This window comes from Crinia signifera, chromosome 2 (genome assembly GCF_055691185.1).
Source record: "Crinia signifera chromosome 2, ASM5569118v1, whole genome shotgun sequence".
NCBI lineage: Eukaryota > Metazoa > Chordata > Amphibia > Anura > Myobatrachidae > Crinia > Crinia signifera.
In genome coordinates this window covers 320,711,718-320,739,696 of record NC_139218.1, presented here as the reverse complement: position 1 = coordinate 320,739,696, position 27,979 = coordinate 320,711,718, and the positions used below count along the sequence as shown (strand labels likewise).

General features: G+C 42.5%; 1 protein-coding gene across 6 annotated transcripts; it reads left to right on the top strand.

Annotated features, from left to right (window-relative positions):
* Positions 1–377: 377 nt before the first annotated feature.
* SLC39A5 (solute carrier family 39 member 5) lies at positions 378–27,979 on the top strand. Of its 6 annotated transcripts, none has more exons than XM_083169150.1 (13): positions 378–490; positions 583–642; positions 6,460–6,759; positions 9,943–10,094; positions 11,278–11,467; positions 12,705–12,885; positions 14,128–14,297; positions 15,718–15,867; positions 15,944–16,019; positions 19,419–19,628; positions 20,050–20,130; positions 22,926–23,116; positions 25,894–27,979. In XM_083169150.1, the coding sequence occupies exons 3-13, from the start codon at positions 6,460–6,462 to the stop codon at positions 26,032–26,034; spliced, it is 1,842 nt and encodes a 613-aa protein (XP_083025276.1). In that variant the 5' UTR covers positions 378–490; positions 583–642; the 3' UTR covers positions 26,035–27,979. The 6 variants fall into 6 exon arrangements, with proteins under 6 accessions (XP_083025276.1, XP_083025277.1, XP_083025279.1 ...); XM_083169151.1 differs by having other exon boundaries at positions 389–471; XM_083169153.1 differs by having other exon boundaries at positions 457–642; positions 19,422–19,628.

Below are 27,979 nucleotides of genomic sequence, written 5' to 3'. Positions count from 1 at the left end.
AGAATTTGATTTGGGTGGGGTTTTTCTTCAAAGTGAGATCTATATTGCAGTGTAAATATAAAGCAGTCAGTATTTTCTCTGCACAGAAACAAAATAACTCACCCAAAGCTAAATCTCTCTGCACATGTTACATCTGCCCCCCTGCAGTGCACATGGTTTTGTCCAGCTAAGAAGGAATTTGCCTCTAAGAGTGAACTAGAATAAGGCCCATAGTGTCTACCCTACCCATGAACTGCACACATGGAATCTTACTATATACTTAACTTTATGTGTGCTATTGAGAACGCAGTAATGGATATTATTATTGCACACCTTTGTACCCATTAACTGTGTAAACACAATAAATACAGTACAGGTCTCATTCTACCAACAGGTGGCACTAGAGTCAGCAGAGTGAAGTCCATTTATCACACTTATTTCCTGCCAATGCATTTTGATCTGTTGCAATGTGAGCAGTGTCCTCTCACCTGTGTAAGTGGGCTGGTTACAGGTGAATACATTTGGATCTTAGCCTGTAGCTTTTGAACAAAGTCCCTGTACAGTATTTCAAATCAAGTTATTGTGTTGGATTTTGCGGTGTAGGAAGGAAGCCAATGCTACACAAGGGAGGTGGATTACAGAGCAGTTCTGCAATAATGAAAGGTAAATACTGTACTATTTGTATCAGACATAGACAAACTTATGTACAATATCATGACCATTGTACTTATACCTAACAGTAAACATCAGAAAAATGTATAATGTGGAAACATATAAATTGTGTTGTGTGTATCCAGTAACTAATGTACAACTGGAGCCTATCTGAATTAGGCCAATGGTACTGACCCATTTATGTGCTAAACTGTCATTTGTTAAGCGTTTGTATTACCCATACTTGCCTACCTGACCCTCTCCATGCGGGAGAAAATGATCTGTTCCTGGACTTCCCTGGTAATGTAGGATTGCCATCACCTGTGGTGAAACACCTTTACCTAGCTCCCCACAGGTGATGGCAATCATACATTACCAGCGAAGTCCAGGAACAGAGCATTTTCTCCCTCATGGGGAGGGTCAGGTAGGCAAGTATGGTATTGCCTACCATATTGTACATATACAGTTTTATATTATACTAAGTAGAACTTTTGTAAGATGTGGTAAAGGTTTAACTTTTATGTTTATATTTTCTTATATTCAGTATTTTATTTCACGTCTTCCTATTGCTGGTTCTGTGTCAGAGTACGACTCTAACAATCATTATGTAACTATATATGTGTGTCCATTATACAGTCAGGGCATTCAGGAACAGGCTAATACTGGAAAACATTTTGATGACAGACTTAAACATTAACTTTCCTATGTACTGTATGTTGGAGTCAGCGTACAGCCCCTTCCTTCCACCATCCAAGGCTAAATCTGTATTTCAATGGCCAAGTTTAGTGTTGGAAAAACAAACAGTACTGGTCACTGCAGCTTTGATGTGAGACATATACAGCTTCTTTTTGTAGCAGGGAAAAACATGAGCACTAGCTTCCCGACGACTGTATCCACAACTGGTAAGTGTCCGAGGATGGCACACTAATGCGGACACCGGTAGCTATGTAATATATATTGCGTGCGCAGAGGCGTAAGTTCATCTCAGTCGCCTGAAGGCAAATTGGAGTTTGGTGCCCCCCACCCCAAATATGTTGTGTGTCAACATTCCCCTGTGCATATCATCTGAGTCCAGCAGCATTGCTTGCTGCAGCGCAGGCTGAGTGTTACCAAGCAGCAGCCACCCTGTCCCCTATTGCAGATATTATGCTGTGTACACACGGGGGCAGATATATTGCTCAGCCAAACCAGTTTGATTTTGAAGTGTAAATGATTGCTGCTTTAAAAAAACCCTGGAGATTTCTTAGCAAATCTCTCACTTTCTGGGCAGTATACTCGGCGTGTGCAGCAAATCCTGTTTAGGATTCGCTGCACAGTCTCCGTGTTCCGGAGGGCTAGAGCCTTCGCTGCCAGCCCTCCCTGTCACTGTATTCAATGCCGCAGGGGCTTGCTGCCCCTGGCGGCGATTCTTAACCCCTGCGGCGGACAGCAGCAGGCAGGGAGATTGAAGCCTCCCTGCCTGCGCCAGACACTGTGGGACAGAAGCAGGGCTCCCGGGGACACAGACAGCAGAAGCTGCCCCCCGGGAGAGCTAGCAGGGGACGCAGGTAGGGAGTCGCTTGCACTGCTCCCGATTGTGCATATATAATGATCGGGAGCAGTGAATATATAAATATCGAATGAGCGGCTCTTGGCCCCCTGCTAGCTGTTATGTGTAAAAAAATAAATATATATATATATATATATATTTGAATAAAAATAGCATAATAAAATGCCTGATTTTTTTTTTTTTTTACACCAAATAAAAAAAAAAACTTTATTTAAAAAGTTCACATTCCAGTTCACCATAAAAAGATGGCGATTGCTACACTGTGACACACAGCGAAAATCACTTAGAAAGCAATTCACCATCTGATCATTGAATACACTCACGGCGAATCACATTGAAAAACCACAGCGAATTGCGGTGACTATCAGACGGTGAATTGTCCGTCATTCACTGTTGCCGTCGGCGAATATTGCACGTTGAATAGGGTGATTCACTTTTTCAGTAAAAAGATTCACCTTAGAGCATGAAAATAGCACGCATTCGCCGTAGAACATGGCGAATCAGCCTCATTGAATACTGCCCTCTGAACCTCTCATCCTGTTAAATTTCACGCATAATCTTTTTTACACAACATTTTTTTTTTTTTCAATTTATATAATTTATATAACAATGTGAGCCACACTAGCATTTTTTTAGCCAATATTTTGCACATCTCTCTCAGAGCTGTTGGCAATTTTAGTGGATATTTTTGCGCATCTCTCAAAGAGATGTTGGCACTCAAAGGGTTAAGCGCAAATTTGCTACCTGGAAAGGGGTTGCCTCGACAAAGTGGATGTAATCAAAAGTAGACAATAACAATGTCGGCACCATAATGTTGACAGGCAACATGTCCACATTTTAAGGTGAAATATCGACCTTAGTGCAGCAGTGAAATACTTACCCCTCGCTCTTTGTACGTCTCTTGCTGCTTCTTTAGTTGTTGAGTTATATAAATAATATAAATACTTATAAAAAGTGCATCTGTCTATGCTATTCTTATGCTTTAAAATACTGTGTATTGGCTTTTCTAATGACACGGCTTGCTAAAGTAAGTAAACATGGTCTATTATAAAGAATAAATATTAACACACCAATAACAGTGTATAGGGCACTGGTATTAAGTTCTATGATTAGGCTTATTGATTATACAATGATAAGGGGAGGAAGCTGCCAGGCAGCGCACTAACAAAAATAAAAAACCCAATGATTGGCTGAGACCTCTCCTTAGGACAAGTTGGACTAATGTATGGCGGCCTTTAGACAATGACAGGATAGTAAAAGGATTGTCAGAAGTACGGACATTGCTGGGGGTTCAGATGTTCTAGATCCTGGATGTGATTTCCCTACTCTTCCTGAAAGAGAGAAGCAATGGTCTCTTGTGACCCAAGAGAAACAAGGCATTTAATCTGCATAAAAATAACTGGGGAATATAGTGTGTCCTAGCCTTGCTTAGCTGTTGGAACACTGTGTTTTTATTCTGCATTTCCCTCACTGGCAGGAGACATAAATGAGCATCGGGAAGGTTCAACAAACTGAAATCTCAGGAGCTTGAGCTCAATATGGAAATTCTTACTCATGGCAGTAGGCTTATACCATTGGATAACACTATGGGGTGTACTTCATGGCAGACTGACCATATATCTACCACTTCTGGGCAGCTGCCAAGGTTCCATGATTCTAGGGTCCTTCAATCAGAAGTGGGCTCAGGATATCCTGAGCTTCTTGGGGGGCAGGTATCGAATGTGGGCCAGCGGCCCTGATAGTAAATTACACACAATCATAGCAGCCAGGCAGCATCATCTACCTGCCTCTTAGCATGCAGCCAGACAGTGAATGGCTGTCAGCATGTTGATTGGTGGATGGCTGGAGCTATCCACCAATCAGAATGGTGACATTCACTGTCTTAAAGCATGTGGAGAGACTGTGAGTTGCAGTAGTAGAGAAAAGTTGATTTTTCTTTTTTATTTATTCCGTGAATGGGTGGGTTGAGGCCCTGGTGCACGGCTTTGCCCTTTGCCTACAATGCTGATGCTTTCATTTTTCTGGCAAGCATTCTGCTCCTTGTGCTTCCTGTTTTAATAAGCTTTAATAACATCTTTGTCTGTATAAGACACAAAGCAGTCTGTAAATACCTTTCTTCTTCATTCTGACCGTCCACTGATTTGTAAAGGATGTCACATTACTATTGTACATGTATATTTTGAGATACATGATAATTCCATCACTAATACCCCTTCACATAGCACCTCGGACCCTGGTTATTGCCGGGTTGGTAACATATGGACCCAAGTCGAGGCATTGTGTGAAAGCACCACAGCTTATAACCCAAGTCGCCCTCTGTATAATGGCCTACTCGGGTTTAATGTGAAAGTGCTGGACCGGGTCCAACCCAGGTTTGCGGTGTGAAAGGGGTATAATGTGTGTCTGTAATCATCATCAATGTGGAGAATGGCACTACACCTATAAGAATTTGGATTCTAATGGGCTGATCCTAAGTTGGACGTATCAGTGGAAACTAACACACTTAGAGGTTTTATCCTGTTCTCACATGCATCTTAATCTAAATACGTGGTTTGCTCATGCATCATATGAGGCGTCTGAAGTGGCAAGTATCTCCACCTGTGTTGCATCCGAAGGAGCATAATGTTAAGAAGCCATTTCTGGGCGGCAACTAGAGTATTGTAAAGCATAAAGAACAGCGGTGTCTGTTGGTAGCATCATAGGAATGTGGTGAGAGTGCAGTCCATCTTTCCTACTTAATTTAAGTGTCAGATGTGGATGGGTGACTGTTTCAGACAGATTGTCTGCACCAAACACAGGGCTGGTGCAAGTCCAGATACAAATGATGACAGACTAATCATGGATCCAAAATGCAGAAGGTAGTGCGACCGAAATACATTAGAGCAAACAAGTGCAAACATAAATCATAAATCCCAATATTACCTCTTCCAGGAGGGACACAATGCTCTGCTTCTGGACTTCCCTGTCCAGGACCTGTGTTGAAACACCTTTCTTATCAATTATCTAGCTCACATCAGGTGATGGCAATCATACATTACCAGGGAAATCCAGGAACAGAGCATTTTCTCCTGGACAGGGTCATGTTGGGAGGTATGCATAAATGAACAGATAGAGTAATAAGCATATCTAAGTCTTTAAGCGGTACTTATGTATTATCTGGGCTCCCATGTTAAATGCACCCCATTTTTTCATACCCCTACTATCCAATTCCGCATGGAGTTGATTTTATATAGTGTGGCGAGCGCAGCGAGCCACCGTGCCCGAAGCGTGGCGAGCGGACGTGGTCTCATAAGAAAAACGGGAGCCCAGATATTACATAAGTACCCTTTAAGCTTATAATAATACACATAGAAAGCATGTAGTTCTCTAGATCACAGGTTCTCAAATTCGGTCCTCAGGACCCCAGACAGTGTATGTTTTGCAGGTCTCCTCACAGAATCAAGTGAAATAATTAGCTCCACCTGTGGATCTTTTAAAATGTGTCAATGAGTAATGAATGTACCTGTGCACCTGCTGGGTGACCTGGAAAACAGTCCTGAGGGCCAAATTTGAGTACCACTGCTCAAGATGTATGTAGAGAACTACTAGCAGCATGGACAGTTCTAGCAGCATGGACAGTTCTAGCAGCATGGACAGTTCTTTACTTACATGTAGTCCTCGAGAGCTACCAACAGTGCATGTTTTGCAGGTCTCCTCACAGAATCACAAGTGAGCTAATTCGCTCCATCTGTGCATCTTTTAAAATGTGTCAGTGATTAATGAGTGCAGCTGTGCAGCAGCTAGGTTGTCTTGAAAATGTGAACTGTTGGTAGCTCTCGAGGGCTAGGGTTGGCTACCACTGCTCTAGATTAGGGGTGACCAAACTAATCATCAAGATCTACCAACTGTTCATGTTTTCCAGGCCACCTGTGGATCTGTAGAATGTGTTGGTTAGGAATGAATGTAGCACATGTTTGCAAATGTGACAGATAGTAATGACTACAGCTGTGAACCAGCTAGGGGGTCTGTACAATGTGGTCTGTTGGTAGATTCTGAGGATCGGTTTGGACAGTCCTGCTCTAGATCATAGCTGGCCAAACTGGTCCTCAAAATCTACATACAGTTTATGTTTTCAAGACCAACTAGCTGGTGCACAGGTGTAGTCATTTTTGAAACACAGCCCGTAACATGGCACTCCTTAAAGTGCTATAGTTGTACTTTGTTTCTATTGCCTTGTAACTGAAAATGACTTCCAGCCAAATGTTTAATTAGTGCTTAATTTCGCTGATCCTGTATTTCAGATGCTGCTCTACAGAGTGTGGTTAGTGCTTATGCTCGGCCTGTGGACTTCCTACCCTCTGCCTGCATGTCAGGGCACAGCTAATGTTCAGAACTTCACATTGAGCAGAAACCAGACCCCTGAACAAGATCTTCTGCTCCAGACACCGGAACATTATCAAAATTGGTCGTCTCTGGAAGATGCGTTGAAGGAACAAGGATATTACCTAAAGCAGCTGTTTCACCTGTACGGCGAGAACGACACATTGACTTATCAGGGTCTGACTCTGCTGCTGAAGAACCTGGGCCTCGGTAAAGTGCAGGTGAATGTCTGACCTGTGAAAATGATATATAGGAATTATTTTGGAAAACAGAGATAAATAAATACAGATGAGTAGAAGAAGGAAATGTGAAATACATGTCTCCAGCTTTGTTTTGAAGTATTGTAAAATGTCAAGCAGCATTCTAGCTTTTATAATGGCAGTAATTATTCCTGCTGCTATATATATCCATACTGTACAGGCATGGATAAAAGGGAAAACATTTCCGTGCAACCCACGACAGGACCCTGCATACACACTTGCTGATGCCGGCTGTAGTGAGGAGCAATGGCAGGGTGGTGGGGAGGGGGCTAGCAATTTCCTCCTCTGTCCTGCATGTACAAACAATGGACGCTGTTCTGACGATGAGTGGGAGCACACATCATCAGTGACATTGTGCCTATACACACTGGACAATCTTTTTGACATTCCAGCTTGTCAGAATCCACAAAATTGTTTAAATGCTGTCCATTGTGTGCCCAGCTTTGGGTTATTATACATGATAACATAAAAAAGCATCATGATATGAATTTAATATAAAGATAACTGAATGGTGTTTCACGCCTGATTAAGTTTATACGAAGTCCTATTGAGTGCCTCCGTTCTGACCTCCCTGAAGTCAGTTGTGTCCCCGCGATTGTGCACTCCTGCGGATCCAGGAATGAAGGCATGCATTTTAAACTATACAACGTGCCGTAGCCCACTTCGTCATGCAATGTGTTCAGAAGGCGCGATGTATTGTGCTGTCACATTAAATCATTGCTCGGTACACATCACAGGCGTAAGTTCGTCCCAGTTTCCCAGAGGCAAATTTAAATTTGGTGCACCCTCCGCTTAAAATAGGTGTGATAATGGCCAGTGGGTCATGGTCAGACTTATAAGATTCAGCCATCTGCAGCATGAATCTGCATTTACTGGTGGGTCCCATCTCACAGTTCAACAGCAGAGGAGGTTGCTTTGTTGGTTGCTGCAGAGCAGGCCTAGCGGCACCAGACAGCAGCAGCCCTCCCCTATTGCAGGTGTTAGAAGGGCTCCTGGGACAGAACGGATTAAATATGCAGCAGAATCAGTGAGTGCACCACAAAGCTCCATTGGAAGAGCTGCCGTTACACTTGGATTGTGAACCAGCTGGTGTCCTTTTAGGGCTTGGAGCCCGGAGGCAGGAGTCTCCATTGCATCAGGGGGTTTGCGTCCCTGGTACAAATATTTTTTAGTGCAGGGATGGGGAACCTTTGGCCCTACAGCTGTTGTTGAACTACACATCCCAGCATGCCCTGCAACAGTTTTAGCAAAATAGAAAAACTGTAGCAGGGCATACTGGGATGTGTAGTTCAACAACAGCTGGAGGGCCGAAGGTTCCCCATTCCTGGTTTAGTGTGTACCCAGCATTAGACAGCCTTTGGCTCATTAGCTGTTGTGGAAGTACAAGTCACTCAGCTCCTGTAATTTTTCAAACACTGCCTGTAAAATGAGAGTTAGAAGCTGATTGGTTAGTGCAGTCCAGGGGCGGATTGGGGACTAAAATTGCACCTTGAAAATTGGCCTCATGTGGGCGGCACCAAATCAACAATGGGTGGAGCCAGCATAACAGTAGGTGGGATTTCTACATCGCTATACCTAGAGACATCGGTGACAGGCATGGCTAAAGCATTGGCCAGCGGGTGATGAACGTCGGAGAGTGGGGCCATGTGCACTGCATTGTGCAGCATGACACCCCTGCGATATAGTAGAAATAGACTGTGCTGCACAGTCTATTTCTACTTGCAATATCATCCATGCATCAGTATCGCAAGTCCCCTTAACACTGTGTGATTTTGGCTAACTTTACTTACAATTTTGACTATATGTAGGCAACATTTTTTGCCACATATTAGTACCACTTCACATTACACCACTCAATTCATAGAAACATAGAATTTGACGGCAGATAAGAACCACTTGGCCCATCTAGTCTTCTCCTTTTTTAAACATGTTACCTGAAACCATATTTGATCCTTATTTTTTTGTAAGGATATCAATATGCCTATCGCAAGCATGTTTAAATTGCTCTACTGTTTTTGCCTCTACCACCTCTGATGGGAGGCTATTCCACTTATCTACTAGTCTTTCTGTATCCACTTATCTACTAGTAATGCCCATTACATATTATGTCACACACACCGTAACAACTATTACATATTATGCCACATAACTGCCGCTTACCTACATGCTCGTTGCCAGGGGTTTCTTGCTCGAGGCCAGGGGTTACATCTCTATGCCTGGGGTTACATGCTCCTTGCCATGGGTTTCATGATTGTTGCCATGGGAGATTCCATGCTCATTGCCAGGAGGATTTACAATCCATGCTTGTTGCATAGTGGGGATTACATGCTCACTGCCCAGTGGGGGTTACATGCTTGTGGCCCGGGGATGGGCACTCTACGCTCCTCTGTCAGATGCTAGAAGTGCAGAAGCACAGGTTCCCTGAGGCGCTGCTCCCCGCCGCCTGGCTCCTGTGAGTTTTTTGTTATTATTTAAATGTAAGTAGATTAGCCAGAATCCAGTGGCCTCACGGTTGCAGCAGTTACACAGGTGCCACTGGTGAAGCAGTTACCAAACACTCTCCATTTTACTAAAGCCTAAAATGTGACAAAAAAAAACAAACACAAAAATGCAGTGTCAGGGTTTTTACAGCATTTTCTATATGTTCCAGCCTGCTTGGTGCTGGTGGGCAACAACATCTTTGGCGTTAACCAAAAGATGTAACTTCCCCTGAGAGGAATCCAGTTAGATCCCTTCTTGCAACCCAAATCATGTGCATCTCTCTCTGTATGCACAGAAGGGTAACCGGGTCCTAAACCTGAAGTCCTTCCACCGCATAGGACAGCCCTTGTCAGTAGGCTGTCCTTTGGAAGTTGTTTGGTACATACAGACACTGTTTATTATGGTATCTACAAATGGGATCACATGTGTGATACTTACTACATCCTGCCATCCATGCTGGGAAAAACAACCCCAATTGCCTGGTCTGGATAAGGTTATTAACAAAGTTACAAGCTTCACATGTTTGTGTTGTATTTAAAGAAAACAAAAAATATTTCTTTGATGTTACTTTTATCAACGGACATTCTTGTTTGTTACCACAATTAGGAGAATTTGAAAATTATAGGCAATAATTATGCTTTCTTACTCATTTTATGACCATAGGTGGTAGAGATACAACATCTAGAACTGGGACATGATCACGTTTCCCACCTGGATATACTCGATGTTCAGGAAAACAAACATAGCCATGTGCACTCCACCTGGGACCACTTACCACTCCCCACAACTCCAATGCAACGCAGCAATAATAGGAGGTATTTCAAATATGCTACATTTGTCTGCAGAATAATATTTTACTATATAACTTATTGAATATATGTTTTCAAAATGTTAAAAGGTTAAACTCCTGATTGGGCATTAAGATCATATTCGCAATGCAGCTAATAGCTCTACAACCCCAGTCCTCCACCAGACACCTATTTTTCTGAATAATTATGCATTTTTTTTACATGTCTGTAAAAGACATTGGCGCTGATGGTGTAAAGGTGTACCCCACCCCCAGTGGCACTGGCCATGCATGCACCCCCCCCCCTCCCCCAGTCGCACTGGCCATGCATGCACAGCACTGGTCAGAGCTCATCCGCTTCTTATAATATGCCCATAAACATTTTCAGCACCAGAATCCATCCAACTCCACATTGCAGGTGTGTTTTGGACAAGAACTGACAAAAAGGAACTCAAGGCCTACTATTGGGTCACATGGGTTATCCTAAAATAAAAGGAGAAACAAACAACAAATTGGAGTAAAAAGTCTACGTGATGCAAGAATTCCATCGTCCCAGATACAGAATACTCATCTACACTGTTCCCTACAGTATTTTCCTTATTCCACCTTTATAAATATCCATCCCTGTATGTAGTACACACTTCTGCCAATAAGAGCCCCAAGGTCATTTGATACCAGGTCTGTCGATTAATTTCCCTGGTAGCATATACTATAGTGGACAATTGTCTTGACCCCCCCCCAAGAAACCTTCCTTTTGGAATGATTTCATGTGTGTATCTAATAGCTATGCACTCTTAACCTATGGAGGTGGAGACCTATAAATAGAAACAGATGGCTATAGCTAGAGGGGATGGTATCACAATCCCGGTGCTTAGGATGCCGACAGTAATAAAACCGATACCGGCATCCTGATAGTCCGGATCCTATACATACTAACCCTCTTCCCCTACCCCCCCCCCCTGCAGCCTATCCCTTACCATCTCTGGCATACTTTCAATCGGGATGCTGCTGGGATTCCAGCACTGACACTGTGAGTGATATCGGGATCCTAACCCAACTAGACAACTAGTAGGAAGGTAGAGAATCCTGGAAATCATGGGACAGATTATCGTTACTGACCCTTGACTTAAACAAAAAATGTTGTTTTAGTTTTCCTTGTTCTTGTGATTTGCATATTGTCAATAATTAATAATCTATATTTACACTTTTAGCAGCTCAGATAGAAAACCCAAGGCAAACACAGAACATCCATCAACAATGGAGCCAGACCATAGAAAATTCACGATGCGTACTGACAAAGCAGTTAATGTACCCCCAGTAAATGGGCAATGGCCCCCCAGAGATATTCTGCGGCAGCTGTTAAAACTTCATCATACTGAGAACGGGCATCAACATGAAGGTGTAAGTTATCGTGCATTGCAAGACTCTCAAGAGGGATAAATTGTATATTCTCTATGATGTACTACTGTATGTAATATGCCATGCAATACACTAGAAACACATACAAAGCTTAGTAATTGTCTAGTTAGTGCTTACCTCTGAGGTGAAGTACCACTAGAGGCCACTCGACCGACCAACTTACTCCTAAACAGAAAGTGACAGCAAAATGATATGTTTGAAAGTTGCTGGTCATCGAGAGAGAGGGAGCTTTGATAAAGAGATTTGATGTAAGAGCAGATAGGGACAAGCCGTCATTTTGTAAGGCTTTTAACTAGTAACCAATATTTGCTTAGTGTCCCTGATATTGACATGAGCACTGCCAGGACCCTGGCAACATAGTGGCACAGTAGCTTGCATTCATAGTGTAAGGGCCCTGGATTTGTTTCCCACCAGGAGACGCTGACCTGCTTGATCACCACAAATAGACTTCTGTGCCCTGCTGGCTCCGAGTCAATGCTCACAGGACCTGATGTCAAACAATGATATTTTTAGGATTTTTATTGGATTTCTTGCCAGAATCCTATGAAAAGAGACCAAATCGCAGTGGAATCGCCCTAGTGTTTGGGCACCTTCACACATGGGGATCTGAGATTCTGTACCTCTGGAAATGTAACTAACTGCACACTGGGATAAACTGCATGCAAGGTTTTGGTGCATGTAAAAAAAACAAAAACCTGTCCCACCTATAAAAGGTCTACTCCAGTGGTTCCAAATATTTGAGCATTCACATCAGTCCTTGCCCCAGAGGGAGGAATCTATATTCCCTACCACATGTACACGCACACAGACATTCTAGGGTTAATTTTGTTTCGGGGCCAATTAACCTACCAGTATATTTTTGGAATGTGGGAGGAAACTGGAGTACCTGGAGGAAACTCACACAAGTATGGGGAGAATATACAAACTCCACACAGTTAGAGCCATGGTGGGAATGGAACCCATGTCCTCAGTGCTGTGAGGCAGTAATGCTAACCAATACACCATCCATACTGCCCTATGAAACCGATATTTGTCTTGCTGTCCCCAGATCTGATTATTCAACAGTAGTATCAACCAAATAGAATTACAGTGTGTATGAGAAGCTTTTGTGAATCAGAACTTGGTAGGAAAAAAAATAATAATAATATAGTGCGGAGATCAACGTTTCAGGGTTTTTGTTGCTCCTGTTAATCACTTGTCATGTTTATGTCCACTGCAGTGCCTCAATGTAACACAGTTGCTCCTGAACTTTGGGCTTGGATGGGTGTCAGAAATCACACCTGAGCAGTTCACCCTACTCTGCCCAGCATTGCTCTACCAGATTGACAGTCGTGTGTGCATTCAGCACAATGACCAGCTGACCGCAGATAAGGCACAATTCCAGCAGTCACTGCTAAAAGGTACAGTACAGTATGTTGTGCTTTCTGTGCTTCCTGTATGAACAGTCCTCAAATTACAACTATTCCACTTCCACTGAGCAACTGGAGCCACAATACATTTGCCGAATTGTGCACATGTGTAACAAAATGTATTTGGTCTTCTTAATGATGATCAGTTTAAAATAGCTGTGAATTATGATCAAAACACTGCACTGACCTCATGTTGTCTGTTTTGGCAAACATAGCACAAAGGTCAAAGATCACCTGTAAAAGGAATGGGCAGCACATTTATGGCACTCCCTACTACACTACTACTCTGTGTGCTCAGGAAAGAGATTCCGCAGATCACACCATACAGAGCTTCAGGGAAAATACAGAATCTTAAAGTGCATGGCATGTGTGTGAAGACTTGTCTGTCCAATCAGCAGACCAGATGTGGTCCTTAGACTCAAGACTGATAGCAATGGATTGCTTAGCAATTATCTTATTAGAAGCATCATGCACTCACAGGCCGTTGGTACATCTAGGCTGTGTACATGGGCGGATTGTGAATTTTTGTAGAAGAGACCTGGATTATTCCCAGTGGGCCCTATGACCGATCTACCCGTGAATGTGTTGGTGGTTCATTGTGCCTAAAATCACCACCTTTCTTTGGGACTCGTGTTCCAGTAGCATGACAGTATGCTGACATTAGGTGGCTGCAAACACTAGTCCTAATAAAAGTAGCGTACATGGGCAATTTTTTGTGTGTGGCATAAGGAAGAAGCATCGTACTGCATGGCAGGTATTACCAAAGAGAAGTTTTATAGCTGTGCAGGCACAAGACACTGCTGTATTTCTTTTTGTACTTAACAGAACTTTTTTAAATGAAAGTTTCCACTAGTAGAACATGCACATCTAATAAATTGAACCACTACTGTACATGGAGTATATGTTATAGGGTGCTAGAGGTCTGAGAACAGCTGTATTTTTTTAAAGTGCCAAAGGTAAAACCAACCTGGTTGCCGCTTTAAAAATATGCCCATTCTCTGGCAAGCTCCTGTACCTCCTGCTTCTCGCATCCTTTTACATTGACCCTTTTGTCTTACTAGTTTATACAACTCCAATGGCAAGAATTCTTGAAATTAAAACCATTCGTATAACAACTGATATATTTAATATGGAAAATCATCTGTATGAAACTTTTTTGTTTTAGTAATGGCAAACTACAAGAAGTCCAGTCTGTAAAGTCATGAATGTATTGTGATCTTTTCTGTATTCCAGTCCTGGCTTGGGGGGCAGTTGCGGTTACAGTGATCAGCGCCCCTTCACTACTGGCTGTGGCTTTTGTGCCACTTCTCAGACGCCCGCTGTTCCGCTACCTACTCCGGTTCCTTGTGGCCTTAGCTGTCGGGACTCTATGTGGTGATGCATTATTGCACCTCCTGCCGCACGTATGTCACAGATCTTTTAAATATTCTTATCCTGCTAAGTGATAACAAGAATATCATTTGTTAAAAGTTAAAACTGCCCCTTTATATCTATCTGAGCTTTGATGTATGTCCCTAAAAGTATTTTAATGGCAAATTACTTTTCTTGCTGTGCTTAGTTTGTCCTGTTTATTTTTTGGTCTTACTTGTTAAGTTCATTCATGATAATATTACTATTTTAGGAGCTGTAATAGTATATTTAGAAACATTAATGATATCTACATATATTTTGCTTCTAGGAGCTGCAGCTGATGCAGTCCCTAGAAGCTGTCTGGCTTGGTAATTTGTGTTCATGTGCACACTTACACTAGTAAGGGCATGCAAATGCTTTGCATGGAAAATTACTTATGTCAATGGCAATAACAAAAAATTACTTGACATGACATTGACAATATATGGTTACGGAGGAACTTCATTACACAATACATGAATATGAGCGAGTTCTCCGTGTTCACAGCACTTGAGAATTTTGCTGATACAAAGGGTAAGAAAACTGACAGCCCGATACAGTGGTGGAATATGTGAGTGGCAGGGGGAGACAGTATGACATAGCGGCAGATGGTGGCAATGGAAGCAACAAGAGACGGATGGTTACAGCAGGAGGACGCAGAGGGTGACTAGCAGGGGCGGATTTAGGGGTGAGGGCGCCCATAGGCACAAAAATAATGTCCGCCCCCCTGCCTAATTGTAATATTTTAATTGATTAGTTATAAGCCCTTGTTTGATGATTTGCTAAGTAGGACAACTTACAGGGGCAGTATATGTATGTCCTATCTATTTACACTCTATTCAAGATGGAACCTGGTGCACTACAGTGGAAACATTTTGCAGTTACTGGTACATTTCAGGCTGACAGTACTAATACATGCATCCAAGTGCCGCCCCTAGGCACGTGCCTCACGTGCCTAATGGGAAATTCGGTACTGGTGACTGGGAGAGTGTGACAGGAGGAGACAGTGGGTAACGGGTACAAGCACAATGTCCTGCATGGTGTGGAGAACAAGGGGATTGTACCTTGGAGACATGAAGGTAGCGGCCTCCACTATTTGTGGTTACCTTTAATTCACAGATTGCAGTGAATCAGACATAATGTACAGCTGTCTGTTAATTAGAGGCAGCATGTGACTGTGATCCTCAGCGCTGATAGGTGGTGGGACACTGCTATCAGTCTGGCCCTGCCTCTTTAAACTAAGGTCCCTCCCCTGCTCTCTGCACTGGGCCAATAATGTGACTTTGCTCAAAATGGTCTGCAAAGGGGCCAGGGGATAAGTAATTAATGCTCTGGGCAGCAATGGGCCCCTTAGTCCTCAGGGGCCCCGGTGCAATGCACCAATGGTAGTTCCTCCTCTAGCCCAATACCTGATGTACTATGATTTTGTTGCAGGCACAGGAAGAACACATAGAGGATAAACATCATAATGAACCCCATTCTATGGCACCTGTTTTGAAAGGGCTGTGTGTACTTGGTGGGATCTACATACTGTTCCTTATAGAAAATCTTTTAGGTCTGATGAGACGGAGAAGAAGGCAGAAGGTAAAATTAATCATGTAACAGATTTACATGCTTACTGATGCTCTGCACAATGTATTAATAATTGCTTTACCTTTAGAAACCTCCTCAGACAAAAAAGCCTATTCAGGCTGAAGTTTGCACCACAGTATTATGGGACCTTGGCCACCATGTAGGTGAGTAATACAGTTCTGCATCTAGCAAAGGTATCCAATAGGATCAACGCCCAGCTTGTTCTCCAAGTACACACATTTATATGTTGGGAAGGGAGAGCCTGAGATGCCACAAGAGTGACCTCACCAGGAAAAGTAGGTTTCTATGCAAGATAATTGTAGCCAATAACACATTACAGTGACCGTATTAGATACACTTTGCTGTGCAATAATACCAGTCTGATGCCCCTTTCCCACTGCAGCTCTTAAACGGTAAATTGCCGTTTTTCCCCCACAATTTACCGTTTAAGGCTGCAGTGTGAAAGCACCAGAGTTGAAATACCGGTTAAAGTTAACCGGTATTTCAACCCGTTTAAAAAGCAGAGTCCTACACGTTTAAATACCGTTTCTAAGGCAGTGGGAATGCCTCTTAAACGGTATTTAAAAATCCCACTCTACTTCCCCCTCCCCTTGTACCTTTCCTGGACCCCCCCCTCCCTCCCCTGGTACCTGCCCTACACCCACCCCCTCCCCTGGCACTTACCTGCGTGGGGGATCCGCATGTGTAATAAGAGTCGTACATATAAATGAGATGCTCATTACATATGCGCATATGTAATGAACGGCTCATTTATATGCACAGCGCTCATTACACATGCGGATCCCCCACGCAGGTAAGTGCCAGGGAAGGGGGTGGGTGCAGGGCAGGTACCAGGGGAGGGAGGGGGGGGGGTGCAGGGCAGGTACCAGGGAAGGGAGGGGGATGGTTATATAAAAGACAGGCACTCTTTTTACTGAGAAAATTAAACGGTTCACTGCAATGTGAATAGTACTTAAACTGTATTTAAAACGGTAATCTAGTGCAATGCGAATGCTAATACCGTTTTAAATACCGTTTAAAAATACCGGTACTTTAAATGGCTCTGCAGTGGGAAAGCAGCAATAAGCAATCCCTCAATATGTAAGATCATGTTATCATTGAATGTTTTGGTTTAGAGGGGGTGTCTGGCTGTACTTGGAAAAACACTTAGGCCCTTATTCTGGTTCTCAAATGGACAAAACCAGGTGGGGCAGATGTAACTTGTTCAGAGAGAATTCGATTTGGGTGAGTTATTTTGTTTCTGTGCAGGGTAAATACTGGCTGCATTATTTTTACACTGCAATATAAATCTCACTTTGAAGTAAAACCCCACCCAAATCTAACTCTTAGAATGTAGAGCAGTGGTTCTCAAACTCCATCCTCAGTTTACTTGTTCCAGGTCACTCTGCTGGTGCACACTGACACATTTTTAAAGACCAAAGGTGGAGCTTATGTTTTAACTCGTGATTCTGTGAAGAGACCTCGAAAACATGCACTGTTTGGGGTCCTGAGGACAGAGCTTGAGTATGTATGTTGTAGATGAGGATTAGAGATTATGGAATTGTACTAACTGTGACAATAGCAACAAAACACTGTGACAATAGCAACAAAACCATACTGTGTAATGGCTCTAAGCACAGTCCAAGATTCAAATACAGGAGCCATACCAACTGCCAGTGAGTCTCATCTGGTGATGTTTGATAGAGTGGCAGTAGGCGTAGCCTCCACCTCTGAAGTCGCTACTGGTTAGTACAAAAAGGTAATGTTTGCAGAGAAGTAAACCCCAAGTAAAATATTTTTAGATTGACTAACATTGTCACAGGTGTAGTGTTCACAAGCAATATGTACCTATTTATAGTATACAGTTATATTTACTATTATTATATAGTTCTATGCATCATGTTCTGTCCTAGATGATCTTATTTACTCGCACCCTTTGCACACCCCAATTTTGTAGCACTTAAATAATTGTTAACCTCTAAGCATTAAACATTCTGAAGAGATCAAAATGCATCTGTCTGTAAAAGAGTGCGTATACTCACAAACTGCAACAGCATAATGATAGTGTAAAGATGACAGTTAGGGTAATGCTACACCTAGGAAAGGGGGGAAGGGAATACTAAGCATTGGGGTGTGAACATTGTAGGCAAATCTACATATAGAATACATTAGATTAGGCCTTAAAAGGTACAAGGAAACAGCACTGCGGAGGTGCACTCATGAGAGTAAAATCAATTAATGTAAAAGATTAAGTACCGTACTCTCTTCTGTTAGGGCACTCAGCCTACTGAAAATTAAAACAAAAAATCAATTGGATTGGAGAGAGTGGATTGTTTGCTAAATCTTTCCGTGTGTATGCACCTTAAGATGTATGCAGTAATTTACCCGGAACCATGGTGGTTATATAGTCTAACCGCAGCAGGAAGAAAAGACCTGCAGTGAAGCAATCTATCACTAAAGGAAATAATTCTGACAAAATGTCCTTTAGTCGCTGGGACAGATCATCCAGCAAGAATGCTAACTTGCCAATTATTCTCCTCTCACACACCACCTCTACCGTATTAAAGGGCATTCCCAAAACCGGGCTGGCGTTCCTAACCAGTCTGTTTAGTCAGCAGACAAAATGCTGCTATCAGCAAACGAAATGCTGCTGCCCAACAAACAAAAATATAGCTGATGCCACCACAGTCAAAGAAAATCCTCAGTAGTGCTCCCTGCACCCCAAAATACTTCACTCTCCTCAACAAGTAAAGTCTGCTCTGCCCCTTTCTCTACAGAGCAGCAGAATTATCAGTCCAATCCAGTTTATTGTTCAGACGAAAACCCAGGTACTTAAAGAGGGGGGTGGGGGGCGCAGTGCCTTGTGGAATCCATCAGCTTTAAGCAACATGAAGTAACATATGCACAGTATTGCTTTGAGGGAGATCAGATCTTCTAAAGATTAGCCACATTCCTGGCCTGTTATGCCTCCTTCACCAAGGAAAACAGATATTATCCCCCCCCCCCCCCCCTGCCGCCAAATATTCTGCAGAGTATAGTCAGAATGATATGAGGATTCTCTAACAATGCCAGTGCCCAATGGTCAGTAAGGAAGCTCACCCCCAATGTGGTAGTAGAATGCAGCTCTTGGTATATGTATAGACTGGTATTTATTTTAATACAAAGTCCTAGAGTGCCAGGAGATGTGCTGCTGTATGTTACCTGGGTCAGGGTTCTTGTGCACCTAGGCATCAGGTGGATTCTCTCCCTGAGAGTGCCTGTCTTTGCCTATACACACACATACACACACACACACACACACACACACACACACACACACAAAAACACACACACACAAAAACACACAAAAACAGGTTTGGGATATTTTCTGTACAACATATAAAATTTTAATTTGACGAAATTGAATGGAGGGATCCTTTTTTACAAAACACAAGAGAAGCAGAGGGGTGAGAACTTTGGCACTTTAAGTGAGGTTCAGATTGTATTATGGTTATAGACCACATGTAAATTAAAAGATTGTCCAATACATAAAAATATAAGATTAATAGTAGCATTTCTTTCAGAAGCAGAGTTCTGTGAAGCATCAGATGGCTGCCCACAAAGCAGTGCGGAGGAACAGGTGGAGGAACCAGAAACCGGTGGTTACATGGCACCGTCACACCATGCTCACTCAGGCCACTCCCACAGTGCAGCAGGGGGAGGCATTGCAGAGTTTGTATGGATGGTTCTTCTCGGAGATGGAATACACAACTTTACAGATGGTTTGTCTATAGGTGAGGTGCCGCCAATAAGTATATCCTCTACAACCTTTAGTCTAGAGAATAATTATGTAAAGTAGGTTGAAAATGTTACATCCAGTGGCAAGTAACTAAGGACATATATATAGTAATGTACTATTTCTGTATATGCACAGTCACCATTGCAGGTACTGATAGGGATGATTAACTCCTACAGCACCCACATGGGTCCATCATGGCTCTAGTAGTAATGGAATGAGGTGTGTCAGATGGACAGTGTTGTGTAGCTCTAGAACTGCCTGTTATGAACAGTTGCTCAGCCGGTGACCCGCTAACTCTGCACCTGTATTTCGGTGATGGCATCTGACAGCAGGGGACTTTTTACTATTGAGAAGATCAGCCTGTTCCTAAAGAGCATGAGTGCTTATTATCAGTGGATGTTTCCTGCTTCTTGTAGGTGCTGCCTTTTCTGCTGGCTTCTCTAGTGGCCTCAGCACCACCGTAGCTGTCTTCTGCCACGAGCTGCCTCATGAACTCGGTGAGTGGTGCATATACTACAGACACATATTGTACAGGTACGGAACTACTATTTGTAATACTTGGGTTTTATGTCTCTAATTTGGAACCAGAAATACACATAAACAAATGTCCCCTGCCATGCCCCTATACAAAAATATTTGTTATGCAATTATATTATATTTGTATTTGCCTAGATACTTAATGAACATATGAGTGTAGTTGATTGGTAAGACACCATAGGGTCCTTCAGTGTTAGCTAACAAGCATTGGAAATCGAGCCTCACATTTACAGATATCGGCCCTTATTCTGGTTCACACGCAAAGGCAAATTCCTTCTCAAATGGACAAAACCATGTGCACTGCAGGGGGGGGGGGGGTGGCAGATGTGACATGTGCAGAGAGATTTAGATGAGTTATTTTGTTTCCGTGCAGGGAAAATACTGATTGCTTTATTTTTACACTGCATTATAGATCTACCTTTGAAGTAAAACCCCCACTCAAATCTAATTCTCTCTGCACATTTACATCTGCAGTACACATGGTTTTGTCCATTTGAGAAGGAATTTGCCTTTGCGAGTGAACCAGAATAAGGGCCGTCATGTCCTCTTTTCTTCTCTGCTATTTCTCATGGCTGCTACCAACACCTCACTTGTAAAACTGTCACTAATTAACATAAGGGGCAACTGCACACACCCACAGTGAACATCAAACCTATTTATCTCAGGTTAGTAATGTTGAGGAGTATGCAAATATCCCTAGTTTTATACTTTCCCAAACTGGAGTTGCCCTATGTTAGAGGTAAAGTTTTTTTTTTTTTAGGAGATTATCCAATGCGTGCTTGCTCTGTATAGGGTTGCCATGGATTTTCTCAATGAGAGTCCCTCAGTGCAATCTATTTTTGAATTCATTAGCTTTTATTGATTATTTTTGTTGATTTTGATATTCTAGATAAACAATGTATAGTAAACATTCAACATTGAAACAGAGAATACCAGTGTGTAGTCTCAATCATCAAATGGGGGTTATTCATTCCCAACAGATATTTCCGCCTGTTGAAAAAAATCAACCGTTTTTGACAAGAATAGGTTGAATCTATATTCGACCAATTCAATGTCCATTCCAATCTTCTGACCTTCTGAAACATTCCAAAAGTTGAAACCGACAGGGATTGGCGAATCCACGTCTCTTGTTGCTAATTCGATTTCCGACTCGACTTTTAAAATAGACGTTTTTTTAATAGGTTTTAGCCAATATTTCTGACTGTTAGAAATATCGTCCAAGATTTGAAAACTCACATAGTGTTATGGTATCGCCATTTAAATACGACACAATAACCATACATAGAATATCAAATATAGACAAGGTATTTAAACAAAAGGTAAGAATTACTATACACTCTGATAATATGACATGGTTACAAGCATTTAGCTAAAGTAGAATGTAAGATCATTGCTTCCCACGCTAGAGTTCAGGACATTGCCTGTGCTGCACCCCTTCAGTGGAACGCACTCCCTCGCTCCATTAGACTCTCCCCGACCCTGCAAAACTTCAAATAGGCACTGAAAACTCACCTATTCATCAAATCGTACCCTTACAGTGCAAAAACTAGTCCGGTTCTCCGACCCCCTGCCTGCTTACATCCTGCTAACAAGCCACCGCCCACTTGCTTGCACCTCATGTAATCTGTCTGTCTCCCCTTCCTACTAGATTGCAAGCTCCTCAGGGCAGGGCCCTCTTCTCTTCACATTTCACTCACAGCTCTCCCATACTCAGTGACCATCTTTGTCCGCATACTCATCTCCATCATTGGCCACAAGCCTCTAGTAGTACGTTGATTGAGTCCTCACTACTTATATTTAAGCTGTAATGTGTATTGAACTGTGGCGCTCTTTACCTGTACTCTATTTTTGTTATTTATTCAATGTAATACTAAGTTTTGTCTCCCTGTATTGTTCCTTTGTACAACGCTGCGAAACACTTGTGGTGCCTTATAAATAAAATAATAATAAGACCTTAACATGCTTGGGGGAGTAGATCATGCGTCCGGTGACCAAACCGTACAGAATCCAATGCATAATCGCTAACACACTATAGTCTAAAACCTCTGTGTAATTATGAATAAGTAATTACTTTGTATAAATAGAGATTGATGATTAAAAGTTAATTGAGAACATTTTGTCACTGTGGGGTAGATGTATGAAGCAGTGATAAGGAAGGAGAAGTGATAAAGTGTCTGGTACTTTATCATCAACCAATCAGCTCCTGACTTTTAGGTTACAGGCTGAGTTTAAAAAGGTACAGTCAGGAGCTGATTGGCTGGTCATAAAGTACCAGGCACTTTATCACTTCTTCTTCCTTATCACTGCTTCATACGTCTACCCCTGTATTCCTTTTGGTTTGCACTTGTATGCATCTTCCGACAAAGACAAAGGGACTGCTTTAGACTCAATCACTGGGCTGCAAATCTGCCCCGCCAGAGTCACCCCTCTCCCGCCCCGAATGTAAATATGGGGGGAATAAACATTTGCAATCTCTCACCATCGAATGACTTCCCCCTGTACGCAGCGCCGAGTGAGTCTAAACTTACTCAGAGCTGCAATGGCCATGGGGAGATGAAGGCTGCTGCCGACATCAGAGTTACTTCCTCCTCACAGCTAGGACTGCCTGCATTTTTAGGCGGCACTCCCAGAAAACCACAACGGTGCCTCCTACAAATGTCCACTGGCTGTCAATCAACGGTCCTCCCATAATCATGGCTAAAAAATTGCCAGGGTCTGTTGTTGCTTAGTGAATGACTGACCTTTTACTTCGTAGGTGATTTTGCTGTCTTGCTGCAGACCGGTGTCCCGGTGAGGAGGGTCCTTATCTTCAGCCTTGTGTCGGCATTTCTGTCATATCTGGGTATGATGGTTGGAGCCGTAGCCAGCCAGAGCTCAGCTCAGATCACTCCCTGGATATTTTCGGCTACTGCTGGAATATTTCTATATGTTGCCCTTGTAGATATGGTACGTCAGTGTTACTTCCTTATTCATTTACTGTCATATATTGTTATTTTTTTTGTGCCCAAGTGGTGGAAATACTCCCTGTTCTGGGGCAGTGGCTGTTACACCCTGCTTCATGCACATGAACTGGACCAATAGTTGCTCTGTGGAGCATAGCCAGTGTGTTCCCCTATCTGCAAAGAGCACATGGTTGGTGAGGTGGGAACAGCATTCCCAAGCCCTTCTGCAAATTACTGTCTCTGGTAATTTCTTCCATCTCCATTTCACTGACATTGTAAACTCTAATTATACCGCATATATTGGGCTTGATTCAAAACTGCATTGAATCCTTTGAATATGGGAGAAGAGCATTTATTTCCGAGTTGGCTTCATGTATGTGACCACAGCTCCATTCATCGGCCGTCAGGACATTGATTGGTGCAAGAGGTAGAGGATAAGTTAAAACTAAGCAAACATATTGGAGAATATCAAGAAAACAGGGTTCCTTTCAACTGATATCATGGCAGGAAACTTTAGGCCAGTTCAGCATCCCTGTACAGCAGGATTTCCCAACCACGGTCCTCAAGGCACACCAACAGTGCAGGTTTTGTAGATATCCAGGCTTGAGCACAGGTGACTTAATTAGTATCTGAGTGATTCTGATTAAACATCTGTGCTGAAGCCTGGATATCACTAAAACCTGCACTGTTGGTGTGCCTTGAGCCTGCTGTACAGGGAAGATGCTTTGCAAACCTGCATTCCTGCACCCTGTTGAAAACCTCTCCCAGTCAAGATACAGGGAGTTTACAAAATGCAGATAAAGGCCATTATTCAGATCTGATCGCAGTACAAATTTGTTCTCAAAATGGGCAAAACCCAGGCTTGCCTACCCTCCCGGAATGGCCGGGAGCCTCCCGGAAATCGGGTCCTTCTCCCGGCCCCCCGGGAAGGTGGGCAAGTCTCCCGCATTCTGGGATTTGCCCCGCTCCAGCCTTGCCCGCTGGGTAAAATTACATGAAATCGCGGGTACGCGGGGAGGGGCTTAAATGACGCGATCGCGGCATTTAAGCCACGCCCCCTCCCTCTCGGCCCGCGAATCACGGAGGTTTTCGTCATGGGGGGCGGGGCCAAGTGATGTCAGCCTTGCTCCCGCCCCCCTGATGTGTTGCCTCTCCGGGCTTCTCCCGGAAAGGTGAAGATAAAAGTAGGCAAGTATGGCAAAACCATGTGTACTGCAGGTGGGGCAGATGTAACATGTGCAGAGAGAGTTAAATTTGGGATGGGTGTGTTGAAATGTGCCCCACCTGCAGTGCACATGGTTTTGCTCATTTTGAGAACAAAATTTGTATGCGATCAGATCTGAATAAGGGCCAAAGTATCCTCAATCCAGGCTGGAATCCTAACACTATTGCCAATCTTTTGCCAAAGTAAGCAACCTGTCTTCATAGACAAAACAGATGGAATAGACATAGTTAGAATTACCAAATGTTACACCCCACTACATGTGATCTAGACCCTGCCTCAACCAAGCTTACAATAGGGCGTATGGACATAACTGGACCTGTATTTGCAAAGATAGTTCAATGCTCTTTGCAGACAGGTATTTTTAAAGTAAGCAATTGTTAGACCATGTATTAAAAAGCCTAATTTTGACTCCAATTGGCTGACCAACTACAGACCAGTGTTAAACCTTCCTTATAGAGGAAAAGTTTCTGGGAAAGTGGTTGCAAATCAACTAGAAACTCAACTGTCAACCCATGATATTTATGATCCATTCCAGCCAGTATTCAGAAGACATAGTACCGCAACAAGCCTGGTATGTGTGCCCTGAATGATCTTCTAATAAGAGAAAGGTGACTGTTCAATCATAATCCTTCTAGATCACTGTGTAGCATTTGAAACCATGGGCCATGGAATTCTAATTGAAGAATTTCTGTGGACTGGATTGCACAGCCCTTAGATATTTAAAATAATTTACGATGGCAAGTAAGTTTCTTCTGAAATATACTAATAGTCACCAGTGCCACTAACATTTGGTATTCCAGAGGGTTCTAGACCTGAGGTAGCCAACCCTAGTCCTCGAGAGCTACCAACAGTGCATGTTGTGCAGGTCTCCTCACAGAATCACAAGTGAGCTAATTAGCTCCATCTGTGTATCTTTTAAAATGTGTCAGTGGTTAATGAGTGCAGCAGCTAAGTTGTCTGGAAAATGTGAACTGTTGGTAGCTCTCGAGGGCTAGGGTTGGCTACCACTGTTCTAGACTATCTCACATGCTTTTTTTTGCAGTGCCACTGGGTGAAATAATGAGATACCGCATGGGAGTCTATATGAATCACTGCGGTATCCTGGGTAGTAGTTTGACATATAAACATCAGGTATCAGCCACAAACAAATGGGTGTCTGCTTAGGACCATTGTTTTTAATAGCCATAGGCCATGTTATTCAACCAGATTCAGCCCCTTACTTCCCAATTTTACACATCCCTTTCTGGATAAATAATTACAGGTTTGATTTTTAAAATAGCAAATTGACAAATGCTACTTGCTTGGTGCTTCAGTTGCTTCTGGGTGTAGTGTATGGCTGTATCCCTAAGTACAGAGTATTTAGTCATTAAATCTGTTTATTTATACTTATATTTTAGCACCATAATAGCATCTATAAATCTTCCTAATCATACACAACGATTACCTGTAAGCACTTTGGAACATAAATCTGTGCGTATGTCCATTGTTCTGCTGATATTATATTTCTAGAGCAGCTGAAACCAGTGTAACACTGTACCATATCCATTTGTATTCAGCTTCCCCAAATATTACATGGTGAGATGTCAGAACTCGGCGAGGGCGTGGATTGTGTTCTTCACAGCGCTGGATTCCTGCTTGGATGTGGCATAATGCTGTGCATCGCTCTCTTCCAGGACCAGATGGTGTTGACTTTTTAAGGCATGCAGATGAAAGTTTCACTGAATCACTTTACAGTGGCTGCTGTCAGCCTTGGTGGAGTCTGAGAACATATTGTAACATCTTACACCTGAAGCATGGAAAAGCCATGATCATGCAGTGAATGGCATTTTGGGGGGAAATTACTTCATCACTATGCAAAGGTCTGTCTTTTTATATGAACAGGAAACCATGTGTTTTACACACCATGACAACCTCTCAAGTCGAGTTATCAAACACTAATTGTCAGGGACTATTAATGCTAAGAACACTCCTCACACAGTAAGATACTGTTTATTGAGCCAAAGTGAAGCGGCCATGTTTAAGTGACAAGAAAAGAAAAAAACAACAACTGTACATGTGTATGTACATGTAAAGGTATATACACACTGTGCAATTCAGGCTAATGGCTTATTTATTAACTATCCTATTTCTATGCTTTTTTTTTTTTACTACTATTTCAGCTAACTGCACGTGCAATTTGGACTATTTTGCTATTTGAGCCAGGGCCAAATACATTTTACAGGCACCATAGAAATATAATTGCTAGCGCAGTCTATTTTCCCTTGCAATACCAGCTGTACAGCGGTATCGCAAACCTCATGACAACCGTGTTTTTTTTGGTTATCTTACTGTCCTATGTTGACTGTAGAGTAAAAATTGTATTCTAAATCACACCGTGTGTACACACCATAAGAAGTCAAATGTTTATATTTTGTATTCAAGTAGTTTTGATATGCACCAGTTATTTATGTTTGGTTTTTGAAATTCTTTGTACAATGGAATTTAAATAATGCCCAGGAAGTCAGTGTTGCCATACTTCCCAGAATCCCTCAATAGGTAGAAACCTGGAGAGTTTGCTGGCTATTCCATGGGTTCTAGACTACGGTCTTTTCCTAATCATAGTTTCAACATAGGTTGGTGGTATGGTCAAAGTCATTATCTTGCTGTTAAATGAACCACTGACCAGCTAGCTAGACACTTACCAGAAGCCGGCGCACAGAGGCTGTAAAATGTTGTGGTAGGTAGTGTACATGTCACTGCACCTGTCTATCATGCTTGCTCCTCCATGTTTGATAATAAATATATCCCTGTACCATTAACTGTTAAGTTGTTGCTTCCTGGCATGTTTAAAAATCAACATTTAAAAAGACCGTACTTTTAATAGCATAACATGAGGTGTTTAGCTATTCCAAGCATTGCTCTTACAACTTTTGGGGTCAAACATGCCAGGAAATGTTTTTTTACAAGATACCATTTAATAAATAAACCTCTAACACCAATACACCTACAAGCTGGGTTGCACCTGCAAATTTGTAGTTTCAAACCTGGTGGCAACCTAGCTGGAGAACACTTCTACACCGGCGTCCCCACCCAGCATAATGCTGGGCAGGTCACATCACCGGAGGTGGGTCATTTCACATGGGAGAGTTTACACTTCCTGTAATCCTGGGGTTTTTGCGCACTGCTGTGCAAAACCCAGGTTATTTAGGCTAATGTAAAAGGAGTACTCGTGACATACAAACATCATATGTAACGTTCCAAAGAGATTTCGCAATTTTGGAGGGTAATAAGTGGAGTAGTTACCACAAAACCAACAATCAATGAGCTTCTATCATATCAAAGACGCTGCTAGATAAAATGATAAAAGATGATTGTTTGCTTTGATTTTACCACTCAGCAAGGCTTGTTACATTTACCGCCACCCCCGCCCAAATTGTACATTTTGACTGAAGCCCCCTCCCATTCTTCAGTAGCCCCCTGGCAGCATATTCAGGCCCAGGCAAACCTCTATCATTATTGTAGAACAGCTCTAACCTATTACAGAGGCCAAGAGAAAGCATTTCTCCACTTTTTTTTTTTTATAAAAGGAACATTATATTTTTTTTTCCAGTTTTTGCCAACGTCCATTAAAGCAGTTTACCATAGTATAATTTTATTCTATTC